We start from the raw sequence: 26,756 nt of genomic DNA on the forward strand, positions 1-26,756 counted from the left end.
GGGGGAACTTTGAGGCGCTAGTCTTTTTGTACTGACTTGTTTGATGAGTTGAGTCCCCCCCCCCCCCCCCGTGCTCTGGGGAGAGGAGAGCCGTTTTTGTGTGTGCACAATTCTTTTCTTTTTTTGTGGGCAGGACGACAAATCATTTGCTATTGGAGAAAGCCCAGATCCTCCCCCAGGTGTCTGGAGCTTGGGATACTGTACAGCAGACCATGACTCCTGCTCTCCTTAACATTTGGGTGGACATTTCTGTGACTTCCAGGCTGTAAATGCAAAAACGTTCCAGTGAGCGCCACCTGGTGGTAATTATTCTGTTAGCAGTCAGTGAGGGACCTGCAGCCAGAATTTTCTGACAGGCTATATGTTATGACCCCACAATTCCCCTTCTGCTACATCAGCAACAGTACAGCCCTTCCTGTCCCTTTATCTGGTGTGGAGTTTTAGCTCAGCTTTCTGTTCTCTTTGATCTCTCCCTACATTCCTCAATCCACTTTGTCTTTTAGCCCTTGGCCTCTTCCACCTTCTCCTTGACTTGCTGCAGCCTCCATCTTTCCCCCCAGTCATCTGGCCTTCTTCCATGTCTCCACCATCCTTGTTCCTGATGGGTCTTTTCTTTCAGCACCCCCGTCTCCCCTCCGTGTTTCTGTTCCCTTTCTCCCTTCTTTATAGCAGTAGCTCAACATTCTGCGATTTGCCCTTCCCTCTCATCAGTTGGAATGTTCATGTATATTCATTGATGACAAAGCAGCTAAGGATTGCTCAATGTATTACAGTTCTCACATGGTTTGAAACAGCCCGCATACAGCAGTTGCTCCACATGGTGGCTGTTCTACTGAGGAAGAGCCACAGAGCACATGCCGTCCACATAGAAGACCCAAGATTCAATGCTAGACTTCTACAGGAAAGACCCCTGCCTGAAACTCTGGACTGGCTGCTCCAAGGGGTATAGCTAGATAGACCAGGAGTCTTATAAGGACTAGAAAGCAGCTTCCAACATCCCTGAGGTTTTCTAGTGGTGGTGCATAGAGGTTTTATGAATGGACATGTTGTCCAATTTGTATATGGTGTTACAAGGTTTGCTGGGCCCTAGGTTCTATCCTCCTTCTCCTGGCATCTAAGAGAAGGAAGGAAAGAAGTCTGGGAGCCCAAAACATGTTATTTCCCTGTTGGCTTGATAAAGTTTGCTATTTGCTCAGCCCCTGTGCTCATTGAGCTCCAAAGTCATGGTGCCTTAGGGCCAGCGGATTGTTACTGATTGCCTAACTGCATCTGTCCTCCGCTCCTATCCTGGCATACTACTACTACTAATTTATTTATACCCCACTCATCTGTCTGGGTTTCCCCAGCCACTCTGGGCGGCTCCCAGCAGAATATTAAAAACACGATAAAACATCAAACTTTAAAAACTTCCCTAAACATGGTTGCCTTCAGATGTCTTCTCAAAGTCAGATAGTTGTCTATTTCCTTGACATCTGATGGGAGAGCATTCCACAGGGCGGGTGCCACTACTGAGAAGGCCCTCTGCCTGGTTCCCTGTAACCTCACTTCTCGCAGTGAGGGAACCGCCAGAAGGCCCTCAGAGCTGGACCTCAATGTTTGGACTGAACGATGGGGGTGGAGATGCTCCTTCAGGTATACTGGGCACTGCCAGGCCCCTCCCCTATCTTGTCAACACCGCCCCCTGGTTGGTCAGGTCCCCATCCTTCAGCTTCCAGGCTCTTCCCCCTGGATCTCAGATATGGGCTTGTGCCTTACAGAACGATGAAGTGATTTCCACGAACTGGGAGACAGACGATGCCGGCCAATTGTCCCGGAGCTCCCTCAGCCTCAGCATCACAGCAGAAGACAACATGGCTACAATCAGCTGCCAGGCCTTGAACCAAGTCTTGCCCCTTCCCCTGCAAGCCAGCATCACTCTGCACGTGGTCTGTGAGTGTTGGGACTGTCCCTTCCCAAAACATGCCTGGGTAGTTTGTCATGAAGTAGACTTGTTTCAACTAAGACTTGACTGAATATCCTGCCCTTTCTTTCCTGGGACCACTCATCCCCATAAAAGTGTGTGTGTGTGTGTGTGTGTGTGATATTTGGTGACTTGGGGAGGGGCAAGCAAATGCTAATTTGTGGGTGCTGTGGCCATGCTTTCAAGTAAGAGGCTGCCGTTGTGTGTTCTTTTTACAATACAGTAAGTCTTTCCATCACTTCAAGTGACAATAGATCAGTGGTATTCCTAGAATTAAATGCCCCAATGGGAAAAATGCTCCTTCGTGATAGTGTTATTCCCAGAGGAAATTTTTGGAGGGGAAGATTGGTCAAGGAGCAATGTTTCTTTAACTTTTATTTAAAAAAAGATGTAGAAGGAAGACAAAATCCTCAGCTAACATATATTTCAAGGTAATATCACCCCTTGAACGTTCTTAGGAATTCACCTCCTGAAAATTAATCTTGTCTTCATAACCGTATTTCCCCCTCCCCACTTTTGTAAATACTTTGACTCAGAAACCATAGTTCAGATTAAGTGCATTTTAGGGTTCAGATGGAAAGGTAAACTGCGGTTATTTTAAGACAGAAGTGAAGCCTCCAATCTCCTCCTTTCCATCAGAAGAGAGGTATGAGGAGTACATGCACCCAAATCTCCCCGTGTCTCCTTCCCGTAACTAGAGATTTTTGCTACGTTTGAATGCAGACACTATCCTGCACAGGGCTTTCTTAAGCATATGCGGTGCCGGGGTGCAAAGATTTGCCTGGTGCCCACCCTCCGGTTGCCCAGTCCCAGTCATTCAGGAGGGCGGAGCTGGCCAGCCGCCTCAGCATCTCGCTGGCTCGGTCACCCCCGAACTTGCAGCGTAGCAGAAGAGCCCTCTGCGGTGCTCCGACCAATGGGCAGGCTCTTCCCCAGACTCAACTCTCAGGCCCCAGACTCTAAGCCTGGAGTCCCTGAGAGCCTGGCGCCCGGGTGCCCCGCACCCCTATTGCCTATGGGTAAGACGGCCCTGATTCTGCATACCCACTAAACCAGCAGTTCTCAATCTGTGGGTCCCCAGATGTTGTTGGACTACAACTCCCATCATCCCTAGCTAGCAAGGCCAGAGCTCAGGGATGATGGGAGTTGTAGTCCAACAACATCTGGGGACCCACAGGCTGAGAACCGCTGCACTAAACCTTTAAGGCACATTTACCCCCTCAAATAATACCGGGCACTGTGGCTTACACTTCACAGAATTACAATTCCCAGCAAGCCTTGACAAACTACAACACCCAGAATTCTTTGAGACGAAAAATGTGTTTGGGGTGTATACGCAGCCTCAGCCACTAGGTCCATTTTGTAAATAACAACAACAACAACCTTGCTTCCCTTCGCAAAAGTCAAGCATGTTGTACTTTCCCAGAGGCACTTGGAACGACAAACAAAACCGCAACCAACTTTCTTCTCCTGGTGAAAGGGAAAGAAGGACACACTGATTTGAAAACAAAAATGGGCACATCTAAGTCTTGCACTGGGTGACTAATATCCTTCTCTCTCTCACCCCCCCCCCCCGCCCCTGGGATCTACTTTTTGGATGACAGTTCTCCCTGACCAGGTGAAAATCATAGGCTCAAGCAGCACCGAGGAAAACAAGGAGGTCTCGCTGTCTTGTTCCACCTCTGCCAGCAACCCACCTGTCTTGCTGCGCTGGTGGCTGGGCTGGAAGGAGCTCAGCGCCACAGAGGTCACTGTCTCAGAGGTAGGCAATAGCAGGGGCCCATCCTGCTAGGAGGCTGAGTGAGATGGGTCCTATGTGGACGGTAATTAGAGGGCGTCAGTGGGCATTTCATCCTCTGTTGTTCGTGAGCTAAGGATGGGGGAGGAATTTGAAGGCAAACTTGTTTAATCTGCACTTTCTGAAATGATAGATGAACCAAAACACAGCTGCCCTTTGAAATTCACACTTCTATGAATGTTGCAGTGCACATAATGTGTACAAAAATGTGTACCCTGGAGTCAAACGTGCATCAGAAGGCATGCGTAAGTAAAATAGGAGACAAAAATGCATTCTGTGTGGAGGAAGTGCTTTGTAAGAATGTGTGTATTGGGCAAAATTGTATAAAAATACAGTGGTACCTCTGGTTACGTACTTAATTCGTTCCGGAGGTCCATTCTTAACCTGAAACTGTTCTTAACCTGAAGCACCACTTTAGCTAATGGGACCTCCCGCTGCTGTCGCGCTGCCGGAGCACAATTTCTGTTCTCATCCTGAAGCAAAGTTCTTAACCCGAGGTAATATTTCTGGGTTAGCGGAGTCTGTAACCTGAAGCATATGTAACCTGAAGCGTATGTAACCCGAGGTACCACTGTATATGCATATTGAGAGAGATTTGCACTAAAATGCTGCTGAGTTTCCATGAGGACTTGTCTTTATTTGTTTTTGGGGTTTTTTTGGTGCAAAGTGGTATGTGGAAAGGTGAAGAACTGAACTTGAGATTGGGAAAATGAGAATGGAGAAAAACCAAAACTGACAGATTCTCCCTTCCCTACTTTTAGATGTCGCCTGCCAACTTTTCCAGACAAACAGGAAATTTTTGAATCCAGGGGGTTATGTGGGGGCACAAAATGGAGGTGAGGCGGTACATTATGGCAGCAGTCCTTTGGGACACTCTCTCTAAGGGTGTCCCAATTTGGAGAGTACTCTCTTTCCAGGGCCTCCTAGCCAATGGGTTCCTGGTGGACGGGCTCCAGCCCATCAGAGCCTGGGTTGGGGTCCACCACTTCCACCGCTGGTCTTCCGAATCCAGTGGATTCCATTGCCTCCATGTCAAGACTTATCTGCTGGTTCGGATCATGACAGGGAGGGCCTGAAGCATGAGTTTAGGGGCCATGAGCGTGGGAAAGTAAGGGCCTCTGAGAAGACTGTACTGTCCCAGATTGTGGGGGAAGTAAGAACATTGTATGAGCATTGAGGAAGGTTGTAGATCAGTGGTAGAGCATCTGCCTTTCCTGCAGAAAGTCCCAGGTTCAATCTTTGGTTGGGTTTGGAGTTTCCTCTTCTCTGAAGCCCTGCTGCCAGTCAGTGTAGACAATACCAAGTTAGAGGGACCTGTGGACTTTCAGAGTGCTGGGAAATCAGGGAAACAGCCATTTTGAAACCAGTTGTTTAGATCTGCCTCTTCTCCCTTCTCAAAATGAGAATTGCTATCTTCCTACAGGCAGCTCATGGCGGGATGATCACGGTGTCTAACATCACATACACAGCACGCCGTGAGGACAACGGATTGTCTCTGATCTGTGAGGCCTTCAATGAAGCCATCCTCTACGCCAAGAGTGCTACCGTGACCCTCCGAGTACAGTGTGAGCAGGAGGGATGATTGTGTGTGTGTCATGGCAATGGTTGTCATGTGTGACGTGCTTTGAATCCCCCCTTCTAATATCTGTTTCCTCCTTCTCTTCCCCATTCTTGTTTTTGTCCTTCAGATCCACCTCAGAAGATCTGGATTGATGTGCCACCCCCAGAAACATGCTTTCGAGCTGGCACCGTAGTCAAGCTCACCTGCTTTGCCAGCGGCGGACACCCTCTGCCTCGCCTCGAGTGGTACAAGGTGTTCCAGCATTACTGCCTCCAGGGCCAGCCCTACTATTAGGCCGGGGTGGGAAACTTTTTCAGCCTGAGAGCTGCACCACAAGTCAATGGTGGTGGTTGAGGAGCAGAGGCAAAACTTGGCAGAACAATGAATGCAAATTTTATCTTCGTACAATAGGCTTGTTTCTAGACACCCATCCTCATATTCTGTCCTCCTTCCTGGCAACCAAGGGGGATGATCAGAGTTCAAGGGCACATCACAGCCAGGCAAAAATACCCGAGGAAGTTGCGAAGCCAGGAGAGTGAGGGGCATGGTCTGGAGTGAGAGGGTGTGGTTGGGGAGGGGCTGTCACCCAGAGAGAGTCTCAAGGACATAGGTAGGAAGGTCTGGAGGCCAAATTTGGCCCCTGGGTCTGAGTTTCCCCTCCATTGCATTAGACAAAGTGAGGTAGATGACAAATGGTAGCTGCTTGGGGCAGTAGAAGTGACCCCATGGCTCTTCCTCCTAAGGACCGTTGGCCAGTCCTGTTAGAGGACAGAGCGATGTGTGCCCAATTGGCCAATCCCCCCAGAGTGGCTGCCTCTCTGCTTACCCCCACTGCAATCTGGATTCTTCCTACAGGAGAGCAAAGTAGTGAGGGATGGGACAACTCCGGGGTCATCGGGGAACATTGTGTCCAAGGAGCTGCTCCTCACCACAACTGCCAGCGACAACATGGCTGCTTACTACTGCAAGGCATTTGGAAGTTCCAGAACCCCAGCACTCACTGCAGAGACTCGTCTGCACGTCCAGTGTAAGCTTCAACGCACATGTGCACCCTTCCGGCCTTGAATGGAGGGCGTGTTTGCGGGGGGACATGTGACTGAGAAATAAGAGCAAGATGCTCAAGAGAAATGTAACTGTCTACAGAATCACAGAACTGTAAAATTTTAATGGACCTCAAGGGAGAATTAGTCGAACCCCCTGCAATGTCTATCAATGTTCACGTGGTTCCCCATCTATCTTCTCCACCCTGGGGCTGGGGCAAGGCAGGGTAGTGGCAAGTCTGGGGCTGCACCGGTGGAGCCAATCTGACCACTTCACTGGTGTGGCTGCACAGCCCCAGCCTCACGGCCACCTGCCCCAGCCGCATCCAGGCAGGCTGCAGTGATGCCAATGTCAGAAAAGTGTCTCCATCCACTTGGGTGGGACAATACCAGGCCCACCAGGCAGCAGGAGAGATCTGATGGATACGGCCGAGCCCCTTTAAACCCAACCAGTTTCCACCCAATGATGGTGAAGCTGCTTAAGCTCATTGTTTGCTCCAGACTAAACCAGTGATGGGACAATGTTCCAAGCTGGCTGCTCTTAGGTGCCTTGTGTCCATCCTGCCTCTGTATGCAGAACCACAGTGAGCTGTCCGTGGTCCTGCCCTCCTCTGAAGCAACCTGGGTGCCTGCTGAGCTTCACCAGTATATTGAGCAGGCTGCAAGGGCAATATGCCAAGTTATAGCATCTAGCTTACTATTGTCGACAGTGACGGTCAGCGGTTTCCCAAGGTTTCAGACATATTAAGTCTGTTTCCAGCCCTATCTAGAGAAACCAAGGGTTAAACCTGGGACCTGTTGCATGCAAAGCCCCTCTCTCACTGAGTGGCAGCTTTTACGCACAGTCTAGTAGAGGGTGCCTGGGAAGCCACCCTGGGCTCCTTTGGGAGGAAGGGTGGGATATAAATAAAATAAAATTGATGACTTAAGCAAGCAAGCATCCTGGGAAGAAGACTGGGCTTTAGAACTCCTGACCTGCTAGCTTTCCAAATGCAAATGATTTACGATATGGGTGAAACCCATAAATATGGGATTTCCCTCTTCTATTATTTTAAAGTGGTAGCATCCATAAGCAAGAAATATTCTTTTTGGCCTGTTTGTTTCTGGTGTATTGATAAGCTCGGCCCCAAGAGTTGTGGCACCACAAGTGGAAAGATGGGACCTGAACATAGGAAGCTCCCTTTTACCAAATCACGCCACTGATCCATCCAGTTCAGTATTGTCAACACTGGATTGCAGTGGCTCTCTGGGATTTCCAGAAAAGAGGCTCTCTGAGCCCTATCAGGAGATGCCAGGGATTGAACCCGGGGCCTTCTGCATGTGAGCCAGAGGCTCTGCCACTGAGCTATATCTCCTATCTGTACTTCAATGCAGAATGCCTTAATACAGACCTTATACGGCCTTCCCCAATCCACACCCCATCAATTTCTTCTGAATCACAACTCCCATCATGGTCACTGTAGCCAGGGCTGATGGGAGCTGTAGTTTAAGGCATCTGGAGGGCAGCAGGTTGGGGAAGGTTGGCATGGAGGGTAGAGCTAGGAGGTGGCGCCAAAGCCTGAGTCTTGACAGCCAGCCTCTTTCTTTCCACAGTCCCGCCCCTAAGCGCAAAAATTACGGTGACAGCCAAGGAGATCAGGCCTGGCCAGTTGGTGACACTTGACTGCAAATCGGGCAGCAGCAACCCTCCCGCCAGCCTCACCTGGCTCAAAGATGGGAAAAGGTAAGAGGATGTCTGACTTCCCCAATGCCCATCCTACAACAGCTTCACCTGCAGGTCTTGCTACATCTTCAAAGGCCCTTGTCCATTTCTGCCAGGGCTAGTCCAATACATTTTGGAACCTTGGGTAGGATTGTGTCCTTTGACCTCTCACTCTTTGCTCCTCCAGTTTGCTGGAACATCTTAGGGCTCAGTCATGGACAAAGGTGATGTGGACACCCAAGTCTCTCCAGCTTGTTTCCCTGTGTGTATTATTATTTCCACTTATAGACCTGTTATTATCCAAAGTTCTCCAAGTGGTTTACAGTAGGTCAGCGTTCTTCAGCCTTGGATCTCTAGATGCTGTTGGGTGACAGCTCCCTTCATCCTTAGCCATTGGCTAAGCTGGCTATGGATGATGGGAGCTGCAGTCTAACAGCACCAAGGGACTCAGAGTTGAAAAACACTGTAATAGGTTACATATGAATATAAGCATTGTAAGTAAGGCAGAGGGCCTTCTCGGTAGTGGTGCCGATCCTGTGGAATGCCTCCCATCAGATGTCAAGGAAATAAACAACTATCTGACTTTTAGAAGACATCTGAAGGCAGCCCAGTTTAGGGAACTTTTTAATATCTGATGTTTTATTGTATTTTAAATACTTGTTGGAAGCCGCCCAGAGTGGCTGGGAAAATCCAGCGAGATGGGCGGGGTATAAATAATAAATTATTATAGTATTATTATTATATAAGTACCATAAAAACCATGCTTAGGAGTCACAAGTGGGCAGAGTTGCTGTTGTCCTCAGGTCCTTCTTGGAGGCTTTCCGTAGGCATATTTTTGGCTATTGGGAGAACAAATTTCTGGACTAGATGTGCCAATGTCCTGATCCAGCAGAGCTTTTTCTTGTTCTTATAAGTTCTTGATAAGTTATTGTTAGTAGTGTTTCTTCTTCAGGTTGAAGGCAACTAACCCAGAGCAGAAGAAAGCAGAATTTGGGGGGTTTTCCACTTCAGGAAAGGTGACTCTGGTGGTGTCATCTGCAGATCATGGGATGAGAGTAGAATGCCATGCATACAGCTCTGTCCTCTCTGAAGGTGTGAATACCTTCTACCAGCTCACTGTCCTATGTAAGTATGAAGGAGGGACGGGAGGGAAGTTCAGTTCAGTTTTACATTTGAAGGTGAACCTACCTAAAATTAATGCAAAGCTACCTAAGCCACACTTTCCGAAACAATGTGTGAAAAGCAGCCGCCCTTCAAGATGCATGCTTCTCTGAATTTCGCACTGCAGTTCTCCAACCATTTTTGTAATGTCCATAGGCTAGGGTAAAATGTGCATAGAAATGCATGAAAATAATAAAGAAAGATGCATTGTATTAGGGAAAACAGCTTGCAAATAACCTAGCATAATAGGCAAAACTGCATAAAATATGTATATGGAGAAATGTAAAATAAAATGCGGGTGGCGCTGTGGGTAAAACCACAGTGCCTAGGACTTGCCGATCGTATGGTCGGCGGTTCGAATCCCCGCGGCAGGGTGAGCTCCCGTCGTTCGGTCCCAGCTCCTGCCCACCTAGCAGTTCGAAAGCACCCCTAAGTGCAAGTAGATAAATAGGTACCGCTTTATAGCGGGAAGGTAAACGGCGTTCTGTGTGCTGCGCTGGCTCGCCAGATGCAGCTTGTCACGCTGGCCATGTGACCCGGAAGTGTCTGCGGACAGCGCTGGCTCCCGGCCTATAGAGTGAGATGAGCACACAACCCTAGAGTCTGTCAAGACTGGCCCGTATGGGCAGGGGTACCTTTACCTTTACCTTAAAATAAAATGCCGTTGGATTTTCACAAGGATTTCAAAAACCATTTTGCAAACTGACAGATAAATGAGGAAAGCAAACTGGAAGGAACAACCAGGAGGCGGGAGCTGTCACTCATGTGTGTCTTCCATGACCACATTGCAGTTCATTGGGCTGAAATCATGGCTGATTTGTTTACAGTTTTAGCATGTGTTGTCCCCAGGGCAGATGTAAGGCAACGTTTACCCAGAGGGTTTCTGTGGAAGCTCTTTGAAATGTAAGCCTGGCTTTTTGAAATGTACCAGCAGCAACCTGCCATATGCTCATATTAGACACCTTTGGGCTTCAAGAAGCAGGAGGGAAAGTCACTGGGAAAGTTATCTGAGAATCTCTTCTTCCTCTGCTATTTGCACAGTTCCCCCAGAGTTCTCCTCTGAGCAACCTCTAGTAGTGCAGGCTGTGGAGCACGGAGCTGTCCAGCTGCCCTTGCTGGTGTCGGCCAGCCCTCCAGACATCACCTATCGCTGGACCTTCCTTGGTGAGGTACTCTTGACAGGTGGGTCCAGCATCATTCTTGGAGTGAAGTCCCAAGCTGTTGCTGCTATTTCGTCACCAGTGTGCCCGTCTTTCTGCAGACAAATGAGACTGGTCCTGGCTACAAGGAGCTTCCAATCAAAGGGCCAAATTAGATGGGGCATTAAACATATTTGCATTTAATTTGCACTAAAAAAAAATGCAAATAGCACCCACACAGTGAGTTATGATAATCACCTGGCTTGCAGCAAGTCAGGAGGAACTTTACCATTTCCTCTCTTACTGCGGTTCTAAGGAAAGTCCTCCTTTTGAAGCTATTTGCACTGGAAGGAAAGGACATTTGTTGACTAATACAGGGGTAGGGAACCTGTAGCTCACACATTGTTGCTGCACTACACTTTGCATTATCCCTGACTATGGGCCATGCTAGCTGGGAGGGAAGGGAGTTAGAGTTGATCAAATATCTGGATGGCCACAGGTTCTCCATCCTGAGTTAATATGCCTCCTGGAATCCTTAGCGGGCTTCATCCTTCTGGTGGAAAAAATGCCTTGCAGCGGAAGGGTAAATTGTGCAATGACAGCTGGGTGGGCCAGTGCCAGGAGCAATAAATCACACGGCATCAGTGAACTTAACTCTTTATTCAAGGAAACAAGATCTGCCTAGTGAACACAGCAAGTCATCCCAGTAGGTCTTGCCCCTATGAGGCAGTTGTGGAGATTGACGGTCCCTGCCTCTGCACAGTTACCTAAGTCTCCTCCTCCCCTGGGTCCTTTCTAAGCAATCTGAGATTCTGCCGCTGTGCCTGTCTTCGCTCCTCCCTCTTCATAACTCTTCTGGTTCTGGGAGACCAGGAGGGAGGGGAGCTGGTCACAGCAGCAGGAGGAGACACCCTGGCTTCCTCACCAGCTGAACTGATCTCTGCCTCTTGGCTTCCTCTCTTGCCTCTGATTCTGGACTGCTATCTTCCCCAGACTCTCCCTGCTCACTAAACCCTGTTAGCTCTTCAACTTCCAATCATTCCTCCTCCCAGGCTTTTCCCTCTGACCACTCATCATCGTCCCATCACCAACCCCTGGCTCTGAGTCTTCTTCCCTTGGGGGTTCCCCAGTTGCTGACTCCTGCCACTCCTCTTCACCCAGCCAGTCCATGACAGCCAGCCTGCTCTCTTTCTCTCTCTGGTCTGTTGCTCACCTGTTCCTAACCCAGTGAAGACTGGTCCATTAGGCCCGGTTGGGCATTGCCCCACCAAGCTCAGCTGTCCTCGGCTAGCCCCCAATTGCTTACCTCCTTAATTGCAAGGGCTATCAGCTTCCTCTTCCTGAGTCTCAGGGCTGACTTTGTAGAGCTCAGCTGAGAGGAAGACAGGGACAAAAAAACAGAATTAGTTCACTTTCCCTGTCATTGGTTCTGGCTCCCTGACCTCTGCCCCACCAGGTCCAATAGCCAACAGCCACCACTGTCCTTGGCCCTTGCTGAGAGCCAGTGTGGTGTAGTGGTTAAGAGTGGTAGACTCGTAATCTGGTGAACCGGGTTCACTTCCCCGCTCCTCCACATGCAGCTGCTGGGTGACCTTGGGCTAGTCACACTTCTTTGAAGTCTCTCAGCCCCACTCACCTCACAGAGTGTTTGTTGTGAGGGAGGAAGGGAAAGGAGAATGTTAGCCACTTTGAGACTCCTTCAGGTAGTGATAAAGCTGGATATCAAATCCAAACTCTTCTTCTCTTCTTCTTATCTACAATGCTTGCCTTAAGATTGGTCGCCTCTCTGTCTTCCTTAGAGGGCTCCCCACGGTATCACCTGCGGGATGGTGGCTCTCTGGAGATCTGGAACGTGACCAGGGCGGATGCTGGCAAGTACAAGATCTACTGCGAAAACCCAGAAGGCCACAATGAAACGGCCCTCTTGTTGGATGTGCAGTGTGAGTATCAGGTGGAGAGGGCATACCATGTATTCCGTCACTTGAAGGATGAGGGGCCTCATCTGTGCTTTTCTGTCCTTTGTGATTACTGTTCAGCTCTGGCATGGTCTCCTCTGCCTTCCTTCTCTTGGTGTCTCAGCACACATCCTCTCGCAGCTGGCCTGGGTTTAGCTTCATGCCTACTCTTGGGAACCAATGCTACAGCATGCTCTCTCTTTGTGCGGTGGTGTAACATAGGAATGGGCAAATCCTTCGGTTTCAGTTTCCATCATTTCCCCAATCTGAAGTGCTATTTGCCACATTTCCAGTTACACACACACACACACACACACACACACACACACGTGTGCATCCCTAAGGCGGTCAGATGGTGCCTTGCTCACCTCCTTCTGGCAACTCCTGAAGCCCAGCCAGTGCCAGACATATTGCTCTGCTTTCCTTTGGACCACATCAGCAAAGCTGAGAGGGAGTCTTAACGTTTGGGCAGCCCAAGACCTCCATACACCCTGGCAAGGCTTTTGCCCCAGGGAGGTGATTTGAGTTCACTCCCAGAGGTGTGCTCCATTCTCTCTCTGAACAGCTGGATGCCAACAATATATTCTCTCTCTCTCTCTCTCTCTCTCTCTCTCTCTCTCTCTCTCTCTCATCTCTCTATGAATTTTTTCAGCATTTTAGTGTTTGTTTCTTTTAATTCACACATTTTTGAATGCCATCTTACCTAATGCACACACCTTTCCCAGCAATTTCCCTTAATATACACTAGTGGCCAAAATTGTGGAAACCTTTTGGAAGAAGTGTATTTCTGAGGTTTGATGGCTCATAACACCACTTTTTTTAAAAAAGTAATACCATAAAATTACATATCAATGGAAAGATAATTTGATGAATAATGTAATGCAACAAAGTTTGTTCATTTATCTGTATTCTATAAAAAGGTATAGCCGAATAACCAGAAAAAGGAAGCACAACTTGCTTAGGTTGATATGCAGTAGGTTTCCTTCATTTGAGTGTAGCCAATGAGCGTGAGTGTTTAGAGAGCCAATCAGGTGTTATGAGCAATCAAACTTGGGAAATACGCCTTCCCCAAAAGCTTTCCACCATTTTGGCCACTAATGTAATTCACTTTCATATGCAATGTTTATGAATTCTCTTTATTTTTTATTGTGCATACTTTCCCCTGTTAGACGCATCTTTGGTTGGAAAACTGCATTGCTAAGTGTGCATTTTGCAGGATAGCTGCTTTGGGGGAGTAACTATTTGTTTCAGGACGTGTGAATTAGGTAGGTTTGCATTAAGATGTGGACCAAATTGAAATTCTTGCCTGTTGATAGCATGCCACATGCCTCCCCCCCCCCGTGAACAGATTCGCCATCCATCCGTAGCATTGGAGACCCAACCTATGTGGACCTGGGGGGCACAGCTGAGATTGAGTGCCAGGTGGATGCCAACCCCACACCTGCAAACATGTTCCAGTGGAGATGGCTGGTAAGTGGCTAGTCTAGACCAGAAGCTGAGGTTAAGGGTGGAAAAAGACTTTCTGTTTGCTTCAAGTTTTTACCCTGTGGCCCTGCTGATGATGCTGGACTACAAATCCCATTATTGCCAACCGTTGGGCATGCTGGCTGGGGCTCAGGGGAGTTGGAGTCCAACTATATCTGGAAGGCTGCAGTTTCCTGACCTTTCCAGTCCAAAGGCTGCACTTCCCTTGTGGGTAACCTTATAGGGGCCACACGACAGTCCTAGGTGCACCCAAAGCCAAAATTGGGTGGAGAAATGGATGTGACTCTAATTGACATTCCAGCTATTCAAACAGCTACATCTCCCCATCCTTGATGCAGAGGAGCAAGAGACATGAGTTCAACTGTGTCAACAGTTTGATGACACAGTCCAGACAGGCAAGAGCACTGAAGGCAGGTATGGACCAGCTGAAGAGGTTCTGGACAGGACTGGCCCACCCATGAGGGGGACTGAAGCAGCTGCCACGGGCAGCAGAGTTCCTCAGGGTGGTGCCTCTGTGGATAATTCCCCTGCCACTGCCAGAGTCATATAGTTAAAGCGGCTTGTGGAGTTTGTGTAGGATCTCACCAGAAGTCCCTGCCATGCAACCTTGGTAAGTAGAGGGGGAAGTGGTGGGGTTTGGAGGCGGCACCTTCCTGTTTCGCTTCAGGCAGCAAAACAGGCTGGGCTGTCTCTAAGTCCTCCACCCCTGCTTGTCCTCACTCCCATCCAAAATGCCACAACAGAGGCTGTTCCTTGTGAGTAAGAGAGAGATCTTTATTCAGGCTAGGAATGGTACAAACTCATCAGCACACTCAGGGTTCATAAGACATGAATTCAAAGTACACCAGCAACAAAACCTTAAGCTGCTCTATTCTGTCAGCCAATAGTCTCACCAGACTATTTATTTCTGCACTTGGCTGCAATATATACCGAACGCCGATGCAATGTAGAGCATCTTTTACTCTCGATGCCAATAGGTTTGCGGGTTTGTTTGCTCTCCATTTCATTAATGCTTTTAGAAATTGTTTATCGCACTTGCATTCATATTGATTGTATTGTGCAGTTTTTATTATTAGGTTATTTGCCGCTCTGGGTACTTTTAGCAGAAGAGAGGGATATAAATAAACAAATAAATATTGACAGCTCCGTTGCGGCGGTAAAAAAATATGAAACCCACTGCACCATGGTTAGTTTGCTTTTGCAGAGAACCAGACAGTTCTTACCCTGTTAAGCTGATGTGGCTTTGCTCAGCGAGGTGAGCTTTTCCTCCAAGCTGTTGCCTAACTTAATAGCAAGTAAACCTGGTTTTCTTTCTTCTTTTGCAGATTAGTGAGGAGTGTCTGGCACTGCCAAGGAATATTTAGGAACCCCAAAATACTGTGATTTTAAAATAACTAGTGTAATTTGTAAGCTTAGACCCATCATAGCAAAAAATAATGGGTGAAGTCATGCCAAAGTCACATTTCAGTCTGCCATCTTGAATCAGAATGGTGCCAGACACCCCAAAGTTGGCGAAGACTGTCGTCCCCCACCCCAGGAAACCTCACGTCAAGTTTTGCTACAATAATTTGGAGGTGGAGCAAACCCATGCAAAAAAATGGGCAAAGTCACACCAGAGTCATGTTTTGTTCTGCCATCTTGATTCAAACGGCTCCCAGAACCCAAGTTTCAACATAGACCACTCCCCGCCATCTTGGGAACGCTTGTGCTGAGTTTGATGATGGTATCTTGAAAGGCAGCTGAACATATAGAGAACCAATGGACACCCCCTTTTCCAAAATATATAGTAGATCTATTTATTTATAAACCACTTCACAGCCAAAAGCTCTGTTTAATAAGTGGTGTATAATAAGATCAAATGAGATAAAACAAAAGATTGCAGGCTCTATGGACTAAAATAAAATAAATAAAATAAAATAAAATAGTTTCTACAGTATATTTCTACAATTGTGCATGCTTCTTTCCTGGGTGCTGACAGCTGGAAGATGCTTACTTTAATGGAATTAATTTTTTTTTGCCTGCAGCTCCTAGCCTGTTGACACAACCCCATTTCTTAAGTGGGGGCCAAGGATTATTGCCAGTGAAAGTGACAAGTCAGTTTTTGTAGCTAACAGGCAGGAAAGGCTCCAAGGATATGGTGTCGTTTTGTGTGACCTGATATTCTTTTAGAGCAGGGGTAGGTAACCTTTGGCCCTCCAGAAGTTGCTGAATCACAACTCCCATCATACCTGGCCATCGGCCATGTTTGGTGGGCCTGATGGGAATCATAGTCCTGCAACATCTGGAGGGCCAGAGGTTACCCCTATTTGCTTTGTAGTACCTTCCTCAACCTGGTACCCCCCAGATGCTTTGGAGTACAAGTAGAATCATGATAGGGACTGTTGATTTGGTGACCCAGTCTAGGCCAGTGGGTGCCATGCCAAACCCTATCCAATACACTAGCCCTCATTGGGTCCCCCCCAGCCAAGGTTTGAATTTGCTCAGTGGCGACCCAGAGGAGCAAGGAGTAAAGCTTAACCAGCAAAACCCACAGGTTCAAGATTAGGACTGGAACTAATAGCTCGGTTTATTATTGTACAAAGCTGAACAGTTTTATGAGATGCTCTTCTGAAAGTTTATAGGACTTACAGAAAATAAAACAAAAGATATAAAATAGAACACCCGAAAATAAAGCAATTTACATTTGATGAAATGTAAAGCAATTTGACGTCACTTGCATAAATTAATTAATGGTTTAGTAACGGCGTGAGCTAATAAATAGCACTGAGAAAGCAATGGATCTGAGCAAGTTACACGGTCTCCTCCTAACTCCCCTCCACCTAGTTCTAAAACTATTCCGTAGTATAGTAGATCAATAAATTTCTTAGCTACCAGTCCAAGACAATAGGTCAGACTTCAGCTGGGTGATACATACAAAGGTGCATAGGCGGGAGAGAGAAAGAAAGAGGAAGAAATATAAATCATACAACCAACCTTCCCACAATGCCCTCAAAGAACTAACTAATCCCTCCCCCCACATATAGACATTTTTGCATCAATCAGTAATTGGAAATGGGGCTGGACTTTCCCATCAATTTTGCACAATTTCACTACTTGTGTAGGCAGATTGTCATAAGATGTGGAACATGAATGGCCATAATCTACTTGGGAAGGGGGAGAAAAAAGAGTGTAATTGAGATAGCTGCTGTATCACTTGTGCTCCATGCAGGGCACATGAGCATATGACAGCTGTCATGGGCTGACTGGGAACCCCCAAGGAAACGCCCAGAGGAAGAAGGCTCAGAGCCAGGGAATTGATGGTGGAATGACGATGAGTGGTCACAGGGAAAAGAGGGAGCAGACTGGGAGAAGGAGGTGTCAAGAAGCTGAAGAGGCAACAGGGTTTAGTGAGTGGGAAGAGGCTGTGGCAGAGAGCAGTCCAGAATGAGAGGCAGAAACAGAGGGTGGGGGTGGGGTGGGGCGGGCAAGAGGCAGAGATGAGCCAGGCTGGTGAAGAAGCCAGGGGAGGGTTCTCCTCCTGTTGCTGTTATCAGCTCCCCTTCCCCGCAGGTCTCAGGGCAGTTCACAGTATAAAATTGCAATATAAGATGAAGGTGTGCTGGATAAGGAACCAGGGAAGGAGTCTTAGAAAGTGATGGGAAGATGGAGACCTTTGGTCCTCACAACTGCTTCTTTGGGCCAAGACCTACTGGGAAGAGCTGCTGTGATCACTAGGCCTGAGCTGTTTTGATTTCTTTGAATAGAGAAATAAGTTAGTCAGAAATCAAGTAGTTATAACAAAAGAAAAAAACTGCTATGGAAAACAGCTTAGAATTTCTTTTGCTCTCTAGCACCATCTGGTGTTGCATGTTTATAACATATTCAAATCACTGGTTGTTTTTTTTACTAATGTAGCAGAGTCCCAGGTGTTTTATTGTTGACCTGCTCCTGACTCTGGTTCCTGATACTAGCCCTGGCTTGCCAAAATAGCTGCCTTTCATTTTTGCTTTGGCTTCGTGGCCATTTGCTGCAACTCTCCACTCAAAGTGCCTAAAGCAGCAAAGGTTTCTGCAAAGGTCCAGGCAGCTTACACAAAAATGACGCAGACGGGTGATAGCGTTGTCCACCTTCATCCATTATGGCTGCACCATGGTGTGCATTAACCTTTCTATAACGGCTGAGAATGCAAGCCTAGGTAGGCCCAGATTAACAGGGAGCCTCCCCCTTTGTCCCATGAGGCTATTTCAATGAAGGTACGTTCACCTGTCCTATACCTAATGTGTATGACGTCAGATGGGCAGGTAAAGATGCAGCTGGGCCACAAAGGGGTTTGCAGGCCAGCTGTGGGCTGGGCTTTGCAAGCTCTGACAAGAAGCTGATCATTGGGGCTTGCGAAATGCTGTGCACGGGGCTTTGCAAGCACAGTGTTGGGGCTTGCAAAGCACCTTGCCTTGAAAATATTAAAATTCTTATGAGTGATACTGAAGGATAGCAACTGACTAAAGTATTGCACTTGGGCAAAAAAAAATATGAGAGGCACAAATACAAGATGGGTGACACCTGGCTTGAGAGCAGTACATGTGAAAAGGATCTAGGAGTCTTGGTTGACCACAAACTTGACATGAGCCAACAGTGTGACACGACAGCTAAAAAAGCCAATGCAATTCTGGGCTGCATCAATATAGCATCAGTATAGCATCTAGATCAAGGGAAGTAATAGTGCCACTGTGTTCTGCTCTGGTCAGACCTCACCTGGAGTACTGTGTCCAGTTCTGGGCACCACAGTTCAAGAAGGACACTGACAAACTGGAACGTGTCCAGAGGAGGGCAACCAAAATGGTCAAAGGCCTGGAAACGATGCCTTATGAGGAACGACTAAGGGAGCTGGGCATGTTTAGCCTGGAGAAGAGGAGGTTAAGGGGTGTTATGATAGCCATGTTCAAATATATAAAAGGATGTCATATAGAGGAGGGAGAAAGGTTGTTTTCTGCTGCTCCAGAGAAGCGGACACGGAGCAATGGATCCAAACTACAAGAAAGAAGATTCCACCTAAACATTAGGAAGAACTTCCTGACAGTAAGAGCTGTTTGACAGTGGAATTTGCTGCCAAGGAGTGTGGTGGAGTCTCCTTCTTTGGAGGTCTTTAAGCAGAGGCTTGACAACCATATGTCAGGAGTGCTCTGATGGTGTTTCCTGCTTGGCAGGGGGTTGGACTCGATGGCCCTTGTGGTCTCTTCCAACTCTATGATTCTATGATTCTAATATCCAGAGTGCAGTCCGGATTTCTGTGAAGAGAGGCTCCAGTTCTCAAGCATGCTCCAGTCAGTACCAAGAACTGATCCCTCTTATCTTGATATTGTACCCAGAACGATTTGGAGCAGAGCCTGGAAGAGCTGGGGATTGAACTGCAGTCGGACGGGCTGATAGGGCGACTTCGAGTCCAGGAGGCAAAGCGAGCCCATGCCGGACTCTACGAGTGTCAGGCGGACAATGGGATCGCCCCAGCAGCAAGGAGTAGCGCCCGCTTGATTGTTCGATGTAAGTTTCCTCCTTAGTATTTCTGCGACCCCAACCTCTATATTTTGCCCTGCCCCACCTTCCCTGTGTTCGATGTCCACCACTTATATAAAGAGTAAGATATAAAGATATTGTGTTGTAGCCAATGCTGATCTTACTCAGAGTAAACCCACTGAAATTCCTGGACATGACTAACTTGGGTCCATTAATTTCAATAGGCCTACCCTGAGTAGCTGACTAGAACCCATTGAGATCTCTAATACCAGGAGGCTTGCAAACAGTAATAGAGCAACCCAGTGCTCAAAATTAAGCAGGCTGGCTGGGCTTTTTACTTATTGAACAAAATGTATAGATTGCTTAATCAAAAAAAAGCAAAAGCCCCCAAGCAGTTGTCATAAAATGGCGTGAAATATTTATCAAAAATTACAGCTAAAATTAACATTCCTTTTTGTTTTAAAATGAACACGTGTTATGAAATGATCAAAGATACAGATAAAAGCAACAAAATTATATCTGAACCCATGTAATAAAACGCCACAATACATAGCACTGTGTTCAACTCAGTTCTGCTCAGAGAAAGCTCACTGAAATGAATGGTTATTTGTGTCCATTACTTTTACAGGGTCTACTCAGACTAATTTGGGATCCAGCCCCTTGAGCTTGCAGAGTAGGTCCACTGGAAATGCCCATTAGTTTCAGTGGGTCTGTGCAGGACTCTCATCGGACACAACTCATAATTCATAATACCCACTGATTTACATGAACTTACGCAGTAAAATTGAAACAAGAATTAAGTACTGTGGTTATTGCTTTTGAAGTTGGAGCTGAAACTCTGGTGGCTGTTGCAAATACGCTCAGTCTCCTCGCAGACCATTCCTTTATGAATGCTGCAAATACTCTCATGGTTTCTTCCTTGTTCTACTCCCCTCACTTGCACCCCAGACCCACCAGAGATCATCAAGAGCCCTGGACTGAGGAAAGTGGCGGCTTCAGGAGATGGGAGAAGCCAGGCCGCGCTCCAGTGCAGAGCTCAAGGTGTTCCCACTGTGCACTTTAGCTGGGCCAAGAATGGTGTGTCCCTTGACCTTCAGAGCCCCAGGTGAGAGTTCTCAGGTGAACAGGTAGGTACGTGAGCGGGGAACCTGATAACAGGCATGAGAAGGGATAGAAGAATCCGTCAATTCTGGTTCTTTCATTTTCTCATTTTTCCAGTTTTAAACTTGGTTCTCCACTTTTCTGTAGCTATTTGCTCCCTCCCGCCCCCCCATGCTTAAAAAAGGAAAAATGGTGCATGGAAATTCTTTAGCCTTTTGGTGCAAATTTCACCTAATAAGCACATTTTTGTATGCAGTATTGACCGTTGCAGACATTTTTGCAAGCAATTTGCAGAGTGGCTGGGGCAACCTAGCCAGGTACAACAACAACAACAACAACAACAACAACAACAACAACAACAACAACAACAACAACATTTCCCCATATATAATCCCCATTTGCATATCCACACACTTCCCCCAAATATATGCATTTTTGTAAAAAAATGTTTGGAGAACTGCGCTGCAAAATCCAGATAAGTGCAAATTTCAAAGCCTGCCTGTGTTTTGGTTCTTGTAGTGTTTCAGAAGGAGCAAATCTGATCAAGTTTGGCTTTAAATGCGAAGTGAATCAAATTTCTCCTCCCATCCTTAGCCAGGAGCGGTTCATCTGTGGGGCGGAGCCACAACAATACTCTCCTGGCGAAAGCACTGCTGCTGTATGCCAAGAAGGGGCTGTGGTGAGGGCAGCAGCGAGGACGTGGCTGTACAGATGCCCTGGTGGGCGCATTAGATCGGCTTTGCTGGTGCATCTGCACAGCCCCAACCTTTCTGCCACTTCCCCCCTCTCCTTCCTGGTACACACCAGCAACGCTGCTGATGGGAGGTTCACGTGGTGGGTCTGCCCCTCTAGGTGGGCCACTGCTGATATGTGAGGATGCTGCTGCGGTTCATGTCCTGCTCGCAGGTTGTTCTGTCATCTGATTGGCCACTGAGAGAATAGGATGCTGGAGTAGATGGATCTTTGGCTTGCTGCATCATGGCCTTCCCAATGTCCCAATGTCCTTAGTTTGTCTTATAGTATAAAGGCTATAGCATCACCCCTGGTGCCCTCCTAGTTAAGTGCCCCAATAACTCTGTCATCTGCAGGAGCCTAATGCACAAGTCTTCTGCGACACATCTGAAATGTCCAGTGACAAGCATCCTTCTGCCAATCCTGGGGAACCCTGCCTCGCTTGGAGGGCTGGGTTCACCTTCATCCTGCATGCCTCTGTTGTCTCCCCCTTCTACTTACTCCAAAGTAAGCTCCTCTGTCCTGACACAGCAGAAGGAATAATAATAATAATAATAATAATAATAATAATAATAATAATAATATATTTTTATTTATACCCCGCCCTCGCCAGCCAGGGCCGGGCTCAGGGTGGCTAACACAAAATATAAATTACAATAGAACGTAATAGAAAAAAACAAAAACAATTAAAAGACGGCTTAAAATACAGCCTCATTTTAGTGTCGCCCACAAATCAAAGACCATAAAGGGAGGAAACATCAGATATTCACCTGAGCCAGCTATCCACGCTGGTCCTACATGGGCCAGCAAAAAAGCCAAGGGGAAATTTATATGCTGTTGATGGCAGGTGTTCTCGAGGTTTCTTGAGCATGTGTATAGGACCCTTACCTTGTTTTCAGGGGAGGGTGTGGGATGTTCATGCGGCCCAAGTTGTTTTCATCTCAGAGTGGGGAGGGCAAGGAAAACCTGTGGCCTGCCAGATGTTATTGGACTCCAACTCCCATCAGCCCCATGCAGTATGGCCAATGGTCAGGGATGATGGGAGCTGCAGTCCAGAGACATCCAAAGGGCTGCATTCCCATGCTGTAGGGAAACAGAAGGAGAATAATGGGAGCCGTGCTACTAAAAATGTTCAGTGCAGTTCTGGCTCAGATTCAGTTCTGGCCTGAAGTTTGTTCTGACATGGATGCTGGCCAGTCGAAGCAAATAAAGACCTGGCAAGAGGTCTGGTAGTCACCTGGAACCAGCCCAGTTCTCACTGAATTGGGAAAAGTTTAAAATACCACTAATGTTCCTGTGCTGATTTGCATAGCAGAATGGGGGTGGAGCAGCTTAACGCGTCTAATTTGTTCCAGCTAAATGTCAGCCATAACCCATAAATAGTATGAAGCATGTCTGAAATTAAAAATAACCAGAACACTTATCTGTAAGTTCATGCTTTATATATAAATTAAAAATGGGATTTTATTTTATTTATTTATCTTTTTTAAAAAAACATTTCAGGCAAATTCCACTCCTAAACCTTAAAGCAATTTTTATCCTGTTTCTTGCTTTAGGCATTTTAAGGGCAGGAGCTATTGTTGGCTACTAACCCAGATGTCTTTGCTCTACCTACACTGCTGGAGGCTGTGTGCTTCCAAATGCCATTTGCTGGATACCTCAGAGGGAGAGAAGGATGCTGCTATTCTCAGGTTCTGCTTTTGGCTTCTAATGGGCATCTGGTTGGCGGCTGTAAAAACAGGAGGCTGGATGAGATGGGCCACTGACCTGATCCAGAAGGCTATTATTATTATTATTAAAATTTATAAACTGCCCTTTGTCAAAAAAACAAACAAACAAACTACAGGGCAGTTTACAACACAGAACATAACAAAAATATATATGTGCAAACATAACATTATATCTAAAAAAGGTAAAGGTAAAGGATCCCTGAGAGTTAAGTCCAGTCACAGACGACTCTGGGGTTGCGGTGCTCACCTCGCTTTACAGGCCGAGGGAGCCGGCGTTTGTCCACAGACAGTTTTATACCCCCCCAATGTATCATGAAATTCAAAGTGATTATTAATAATAATAATAATAATAATAATAATAATAATAATAATAAAATTATTATTATTATTATTATTATTATTATTATTATTATTAATTTATTATTTATACCCCAGCTATCCGGCTGGGTTTCCCCAGACACTCTGGCCAGCCCCCAACAGATTAAAAACAGAATAAAATGAGGTTTATGTGGGGTTCCCATGTTCTTCAGGCTGTGGATGAAACTACATGTGACACAGAGTTCTGTGAGGATGTGTGATTTCCCATACCGACACAGAGTGCAATTGAAGTGGAGACCCGTGTGAGGAGAGAGGGCCCTTGCCACTTTCTATTCATGCCACACCCAGCCTTGAAAACCATGCCTAATCTGCTTTTAACTGCACAAGGGGGCAGGCTCCATGTTGGGGTCATGTGGCCAGCATGACTAAGCCGCTTCTGGTGCAATGGAACACCGAAACCAGAGCAGCGCAGGGAAACGCCGTTTACTTTCCTGCTGCAGCGGTGGCTATTTATCTACTTGCACTTTTTTGGCGTGCTTTCGAACTCCTAGGTTGGCAGGAGCTGGGACCGAGCAATGGGAGCTTCTGATCAGCAAGCCCAAGGTTCAGTGACCACAACGATACCCCCCCCAAAATCCTCAAATCAGTTATATAAATTGGCTCCACCTCTTTGTGGGGACACATTGTGGGCAAGCTGCCAAGCCTCCCCCCTCAGCGTGGTGTCAGGACTGCATCCCGCCCTACGCTGGGGAGGCCCGGCCATGCCAGGTAGCCAAGCGGCCAATCAGGTTGCTTGGGGTGTGTGGCCAGGGCCAATGTAAACCACGGCGCAATGCTGAATCGCCCCCTTTCAGCCTTGCACCCATTAACATTAACCTAAAATTCTGTGTCCTTGTGTCGTTATTCTCATGGGGGTGGCTTGGGGGCTTTTACACGCAAATGCAATTATAAGTATAAAGAATGCATGCTAAAATACAGATTCTCCTAAGCTATGTTATTATCTACTCATCTCAGGTACAACTAAATCGGTGCATTTTTTCTAGAAAAAGGGGTGCCAGAACTCACCACGAACACATCCCTTGTTGTAATGACAATGGCGCCCACATGAGAGGTGTCGGAACTGAGTTCCGGCTTGGAAAAAAAGCCCTGACTTTAATACACATCTAACAGTCTTAAGAAATAAGGGAGGGGGGAATCAGCAGTACAGAAGCAGTGCAGAAGGACACACTCTTCTCTCTTTGTAAAAGTAGCTCTTGATCTCCATCCTCGCAGAAAATGAAGTCCTTGTGTTCTTATTGACAGAGTGCTTCATTACATTGCAACTTGCCTTCAGCTTCTGTTTTCAATGGGCGAGATATCATTTGTGTTTTGATCTTGAAGTACAAATCTGAGAAGAGCCCTTGTTGCATCAGCCAATGGCCAACCCCCACCCAGCATCCTGTTCTCACAGTGGCCAAACTGGTGCCTACAGGAAGCCTGCAAGCAGGAACTTAGAGCAACAACAACAGCCCCCCACTTGGGACCCCCAGCAATTGGCACTGAGGGAGCAATGACTGTGGAGGGAGAACATAGCCATCGTGGCTGGTAGCCATTGATAGTGCTATCCTCCATGAAAGATCTGGAAAGATTGTCGATCGGTAGACCGCCTAGCTAGCTCAGTTGGTAGAGCATGAGACTCTTAATCTCAGGGTTGTGGGTCTGAGCCCCACTCTAGTCTACCTAAACCACTCCAACTCTATGATTTCTTAAAGGGGTAGCTGAGGAATGGTAGAGGCAGCAGTGACCGAAAGCTGGGTGGGTGGGGAACTTCTCCTGGTCACCTGCAAGACTCACAGAAAACTTGTTGGTGGATGAACAGCAGGTTTGGCAACTCCCAGAAGTCCAGCTGGCAGAGTGGATGTCTTGTAAGTAGATATCCCTGGAGAGCCTGGTCATTGTCAAATTCATGCCTGGAGGACTAGATGATCCTTGTGGTCCCTTCCAACTCTACTATTCTAGGATTCTATTATTCTTTTCTACCTGATCTCTTGCCGTCATTACCTTCTTCCAGGTATACTGTGGCTGCAGAACATGAGGGCTCCTTGCACACCAGCACCTTAACCATTGCCAATGTGAGCGCCGTTCTTGACTACGCCACCTTTACCTGCACAGCCAGCAATGAACTGGGCACAGATACCCTCGACATCCAGCTACTTAGTACCAGTAAGGACAAATGGGCCGCTAAGATCTAAGTCAGGGATCAGCAAACTTTTCCAGCCATGGGCCGGTCCACTGTCCCTCAGACCTTGTGGGGGGCCGGACTATATTTTTTTGGGGGAAATGCCCCACAAATAACCCAGAGATGCATTTTGAATAAAAGGACACATTCTACTCATGTAAAAACACGCTGATTCCCAGACCGTCCGTGGGCCGGATTGAGAAGGCGATTGGGCCGGATCCGGCCCCCGGGCCTTAGTTTGCCTACCCCTGATCTAAGTTGTAGACCTGGCATATGTATCAACTGAATATGAGGGGCAAAGACTTACTATCCCTTTTTAAAAGATCTTAAACAGTTCATTTCTTTCTTACCAGGCCGCCCTGACCCACCATCAAGGCTAAAGGTTGTAGGTGTTGCCCACAACTGGGTGGCTTTGGAGTGGAGCCCTGGCTTCGACGGAGGGCTTCAGCAAAGCTTTCGTGTCAGGTAGGAGTCATTTGGCAAAAGCCACAAACATTACTCAAATGGGAATCTTTAAAAATGAAACAGGTCAGTTGTTTAAAACAGGGAGCTATGGGAATTGGTTTGGTGAGGAGATGCCCTGGCTCCCTAACAGTTCCAAAGACTCCCTTGTGGATAAGCTTTGGTAAAAACAAAATATATTAAGCCAAAATGACAGTGTACACCCTTGCACTATTAGACCAAAAGTAAATATATCTTTGTCTGGCTTCAGAAAGATGACAAAGTTGATCCCAGAGCAGCTTCCTTGGGGAAAGCATCCCACAGTAGTGGGGATACTGCAGAAAATACTGAGTATTGATCCAGAGTAGATTCCAATGTATCGTTAGCAGAGTAACAACTTAAACACGTTGCAGGATTCCCCCAAAATAGACCAGAGGCAATTGTATTTCATCCAGCAGAGCTTTACTGCTACTGAAGGCAAATGAGCATAATGGTCACAGATCCAATACATTCAGGATTGGCACTGTCCATAAGAAATCCAGTTGCAGTAGACTTAACTTAAACTTACAATAACTTATATAAGACTAAACCCTAACACTATATACAGAACACCACACCAGAAGGAAGAGAGATAGAAAGAAAGAAAGAAAGAAAGAGAAAGTGAAGACCCAGGCTCCTTCTGGCCTATCATTGCAGTCAGCATGACCTTGACTGAAAGAGATAACAGAGCCAGTGTAAACCAGCTGTACTCAGCTTCTCTGAAGGAATAACCCAAACATCACGAACCTCCTGCTTGTTTCTTTCACACAGAGAAGCTTGAATGAAGTAGAATAGGAAAGATCTCTACACATCAGATCAATACTTTCTGCACTAAGAAATGCAAACTGACAGTTCTCTCATTGCTACCCTCCAAACATCTTTTGGA

General features: G+C 47.0%; 1 protein-coding gene across 1 annotated transcript in view; it reads left to right on the forward strand.

Annotated features, from left to right (window-relative positions):
* Positions 1-26,756, forward strand: part of NPHS1 (NPHS1 adhesion molecule, nephrin) — a 53,043-nt gene that overhangs the window by 12,646 nt on the left and 13,641 nt on the right. The window contains exons 9-22 of the mRNA XM_077932079.1: positions 1,758-1,929; positions 3,565-3,722; positions 5,182-5,323; positions 5,447-5,571; positions 6,175-6,346; positions 7,953-8,082; positions 9,014-9,186; positions 10,264-10,404; positions 12,161-12,301; positions 13,665-13,786; positions 19,147-19,318; positions 20,240-20,396; positions 25,223-25,374; positions 25,744-25,855. Of these exons, the coding sequence (XP_077788205.1) occupies positions 1,758-1,929; positions 3,565-3,722; positions 5,182-5,323; positions 5,447-5,571; positions 6,175-6,346; positions 7,953-8,082; positions 9,014-9,186; positions 10,264-10,404; positions 12,161-12,301; positions 13,665-13,786; positions 19,147-19,318; positions 20,240-20,396; positions 25,223-25,374; positions 25,744-25,855 (2,069 nt within the window). The remainder of the gene's footprint in view (positions 1-1,757; positions 1,930-3,564; positions 3,723-5,181; positions 5,324-5,446; positions 5,572-6,174; positions 6,347-7,952; positions 8,083-9,013; positions 9,187-10,263; positions 10,405-12,160; positions 12,302-13,664; positions 13,787-19,146; positions 19,319-20,239; positions 20,397-25,222; positions 25,375-25,743; positions 25,856-26,756) is intronic.

The sequence above is a fragment of the Podarcis muralis genome, chromosome 7 (assembly GCF_964188315.1).
Source record: "Podarcis muralis chromosome 7, rPodMur119.hap1.1, whole genome shotgun sequence".
Classification (NCBI taxonomy): Eukaryota; Metazoa; Chordata; class Lepidosauria; order Squamata; family Lacertidae; genus Podarcis; species Podarcis muralis.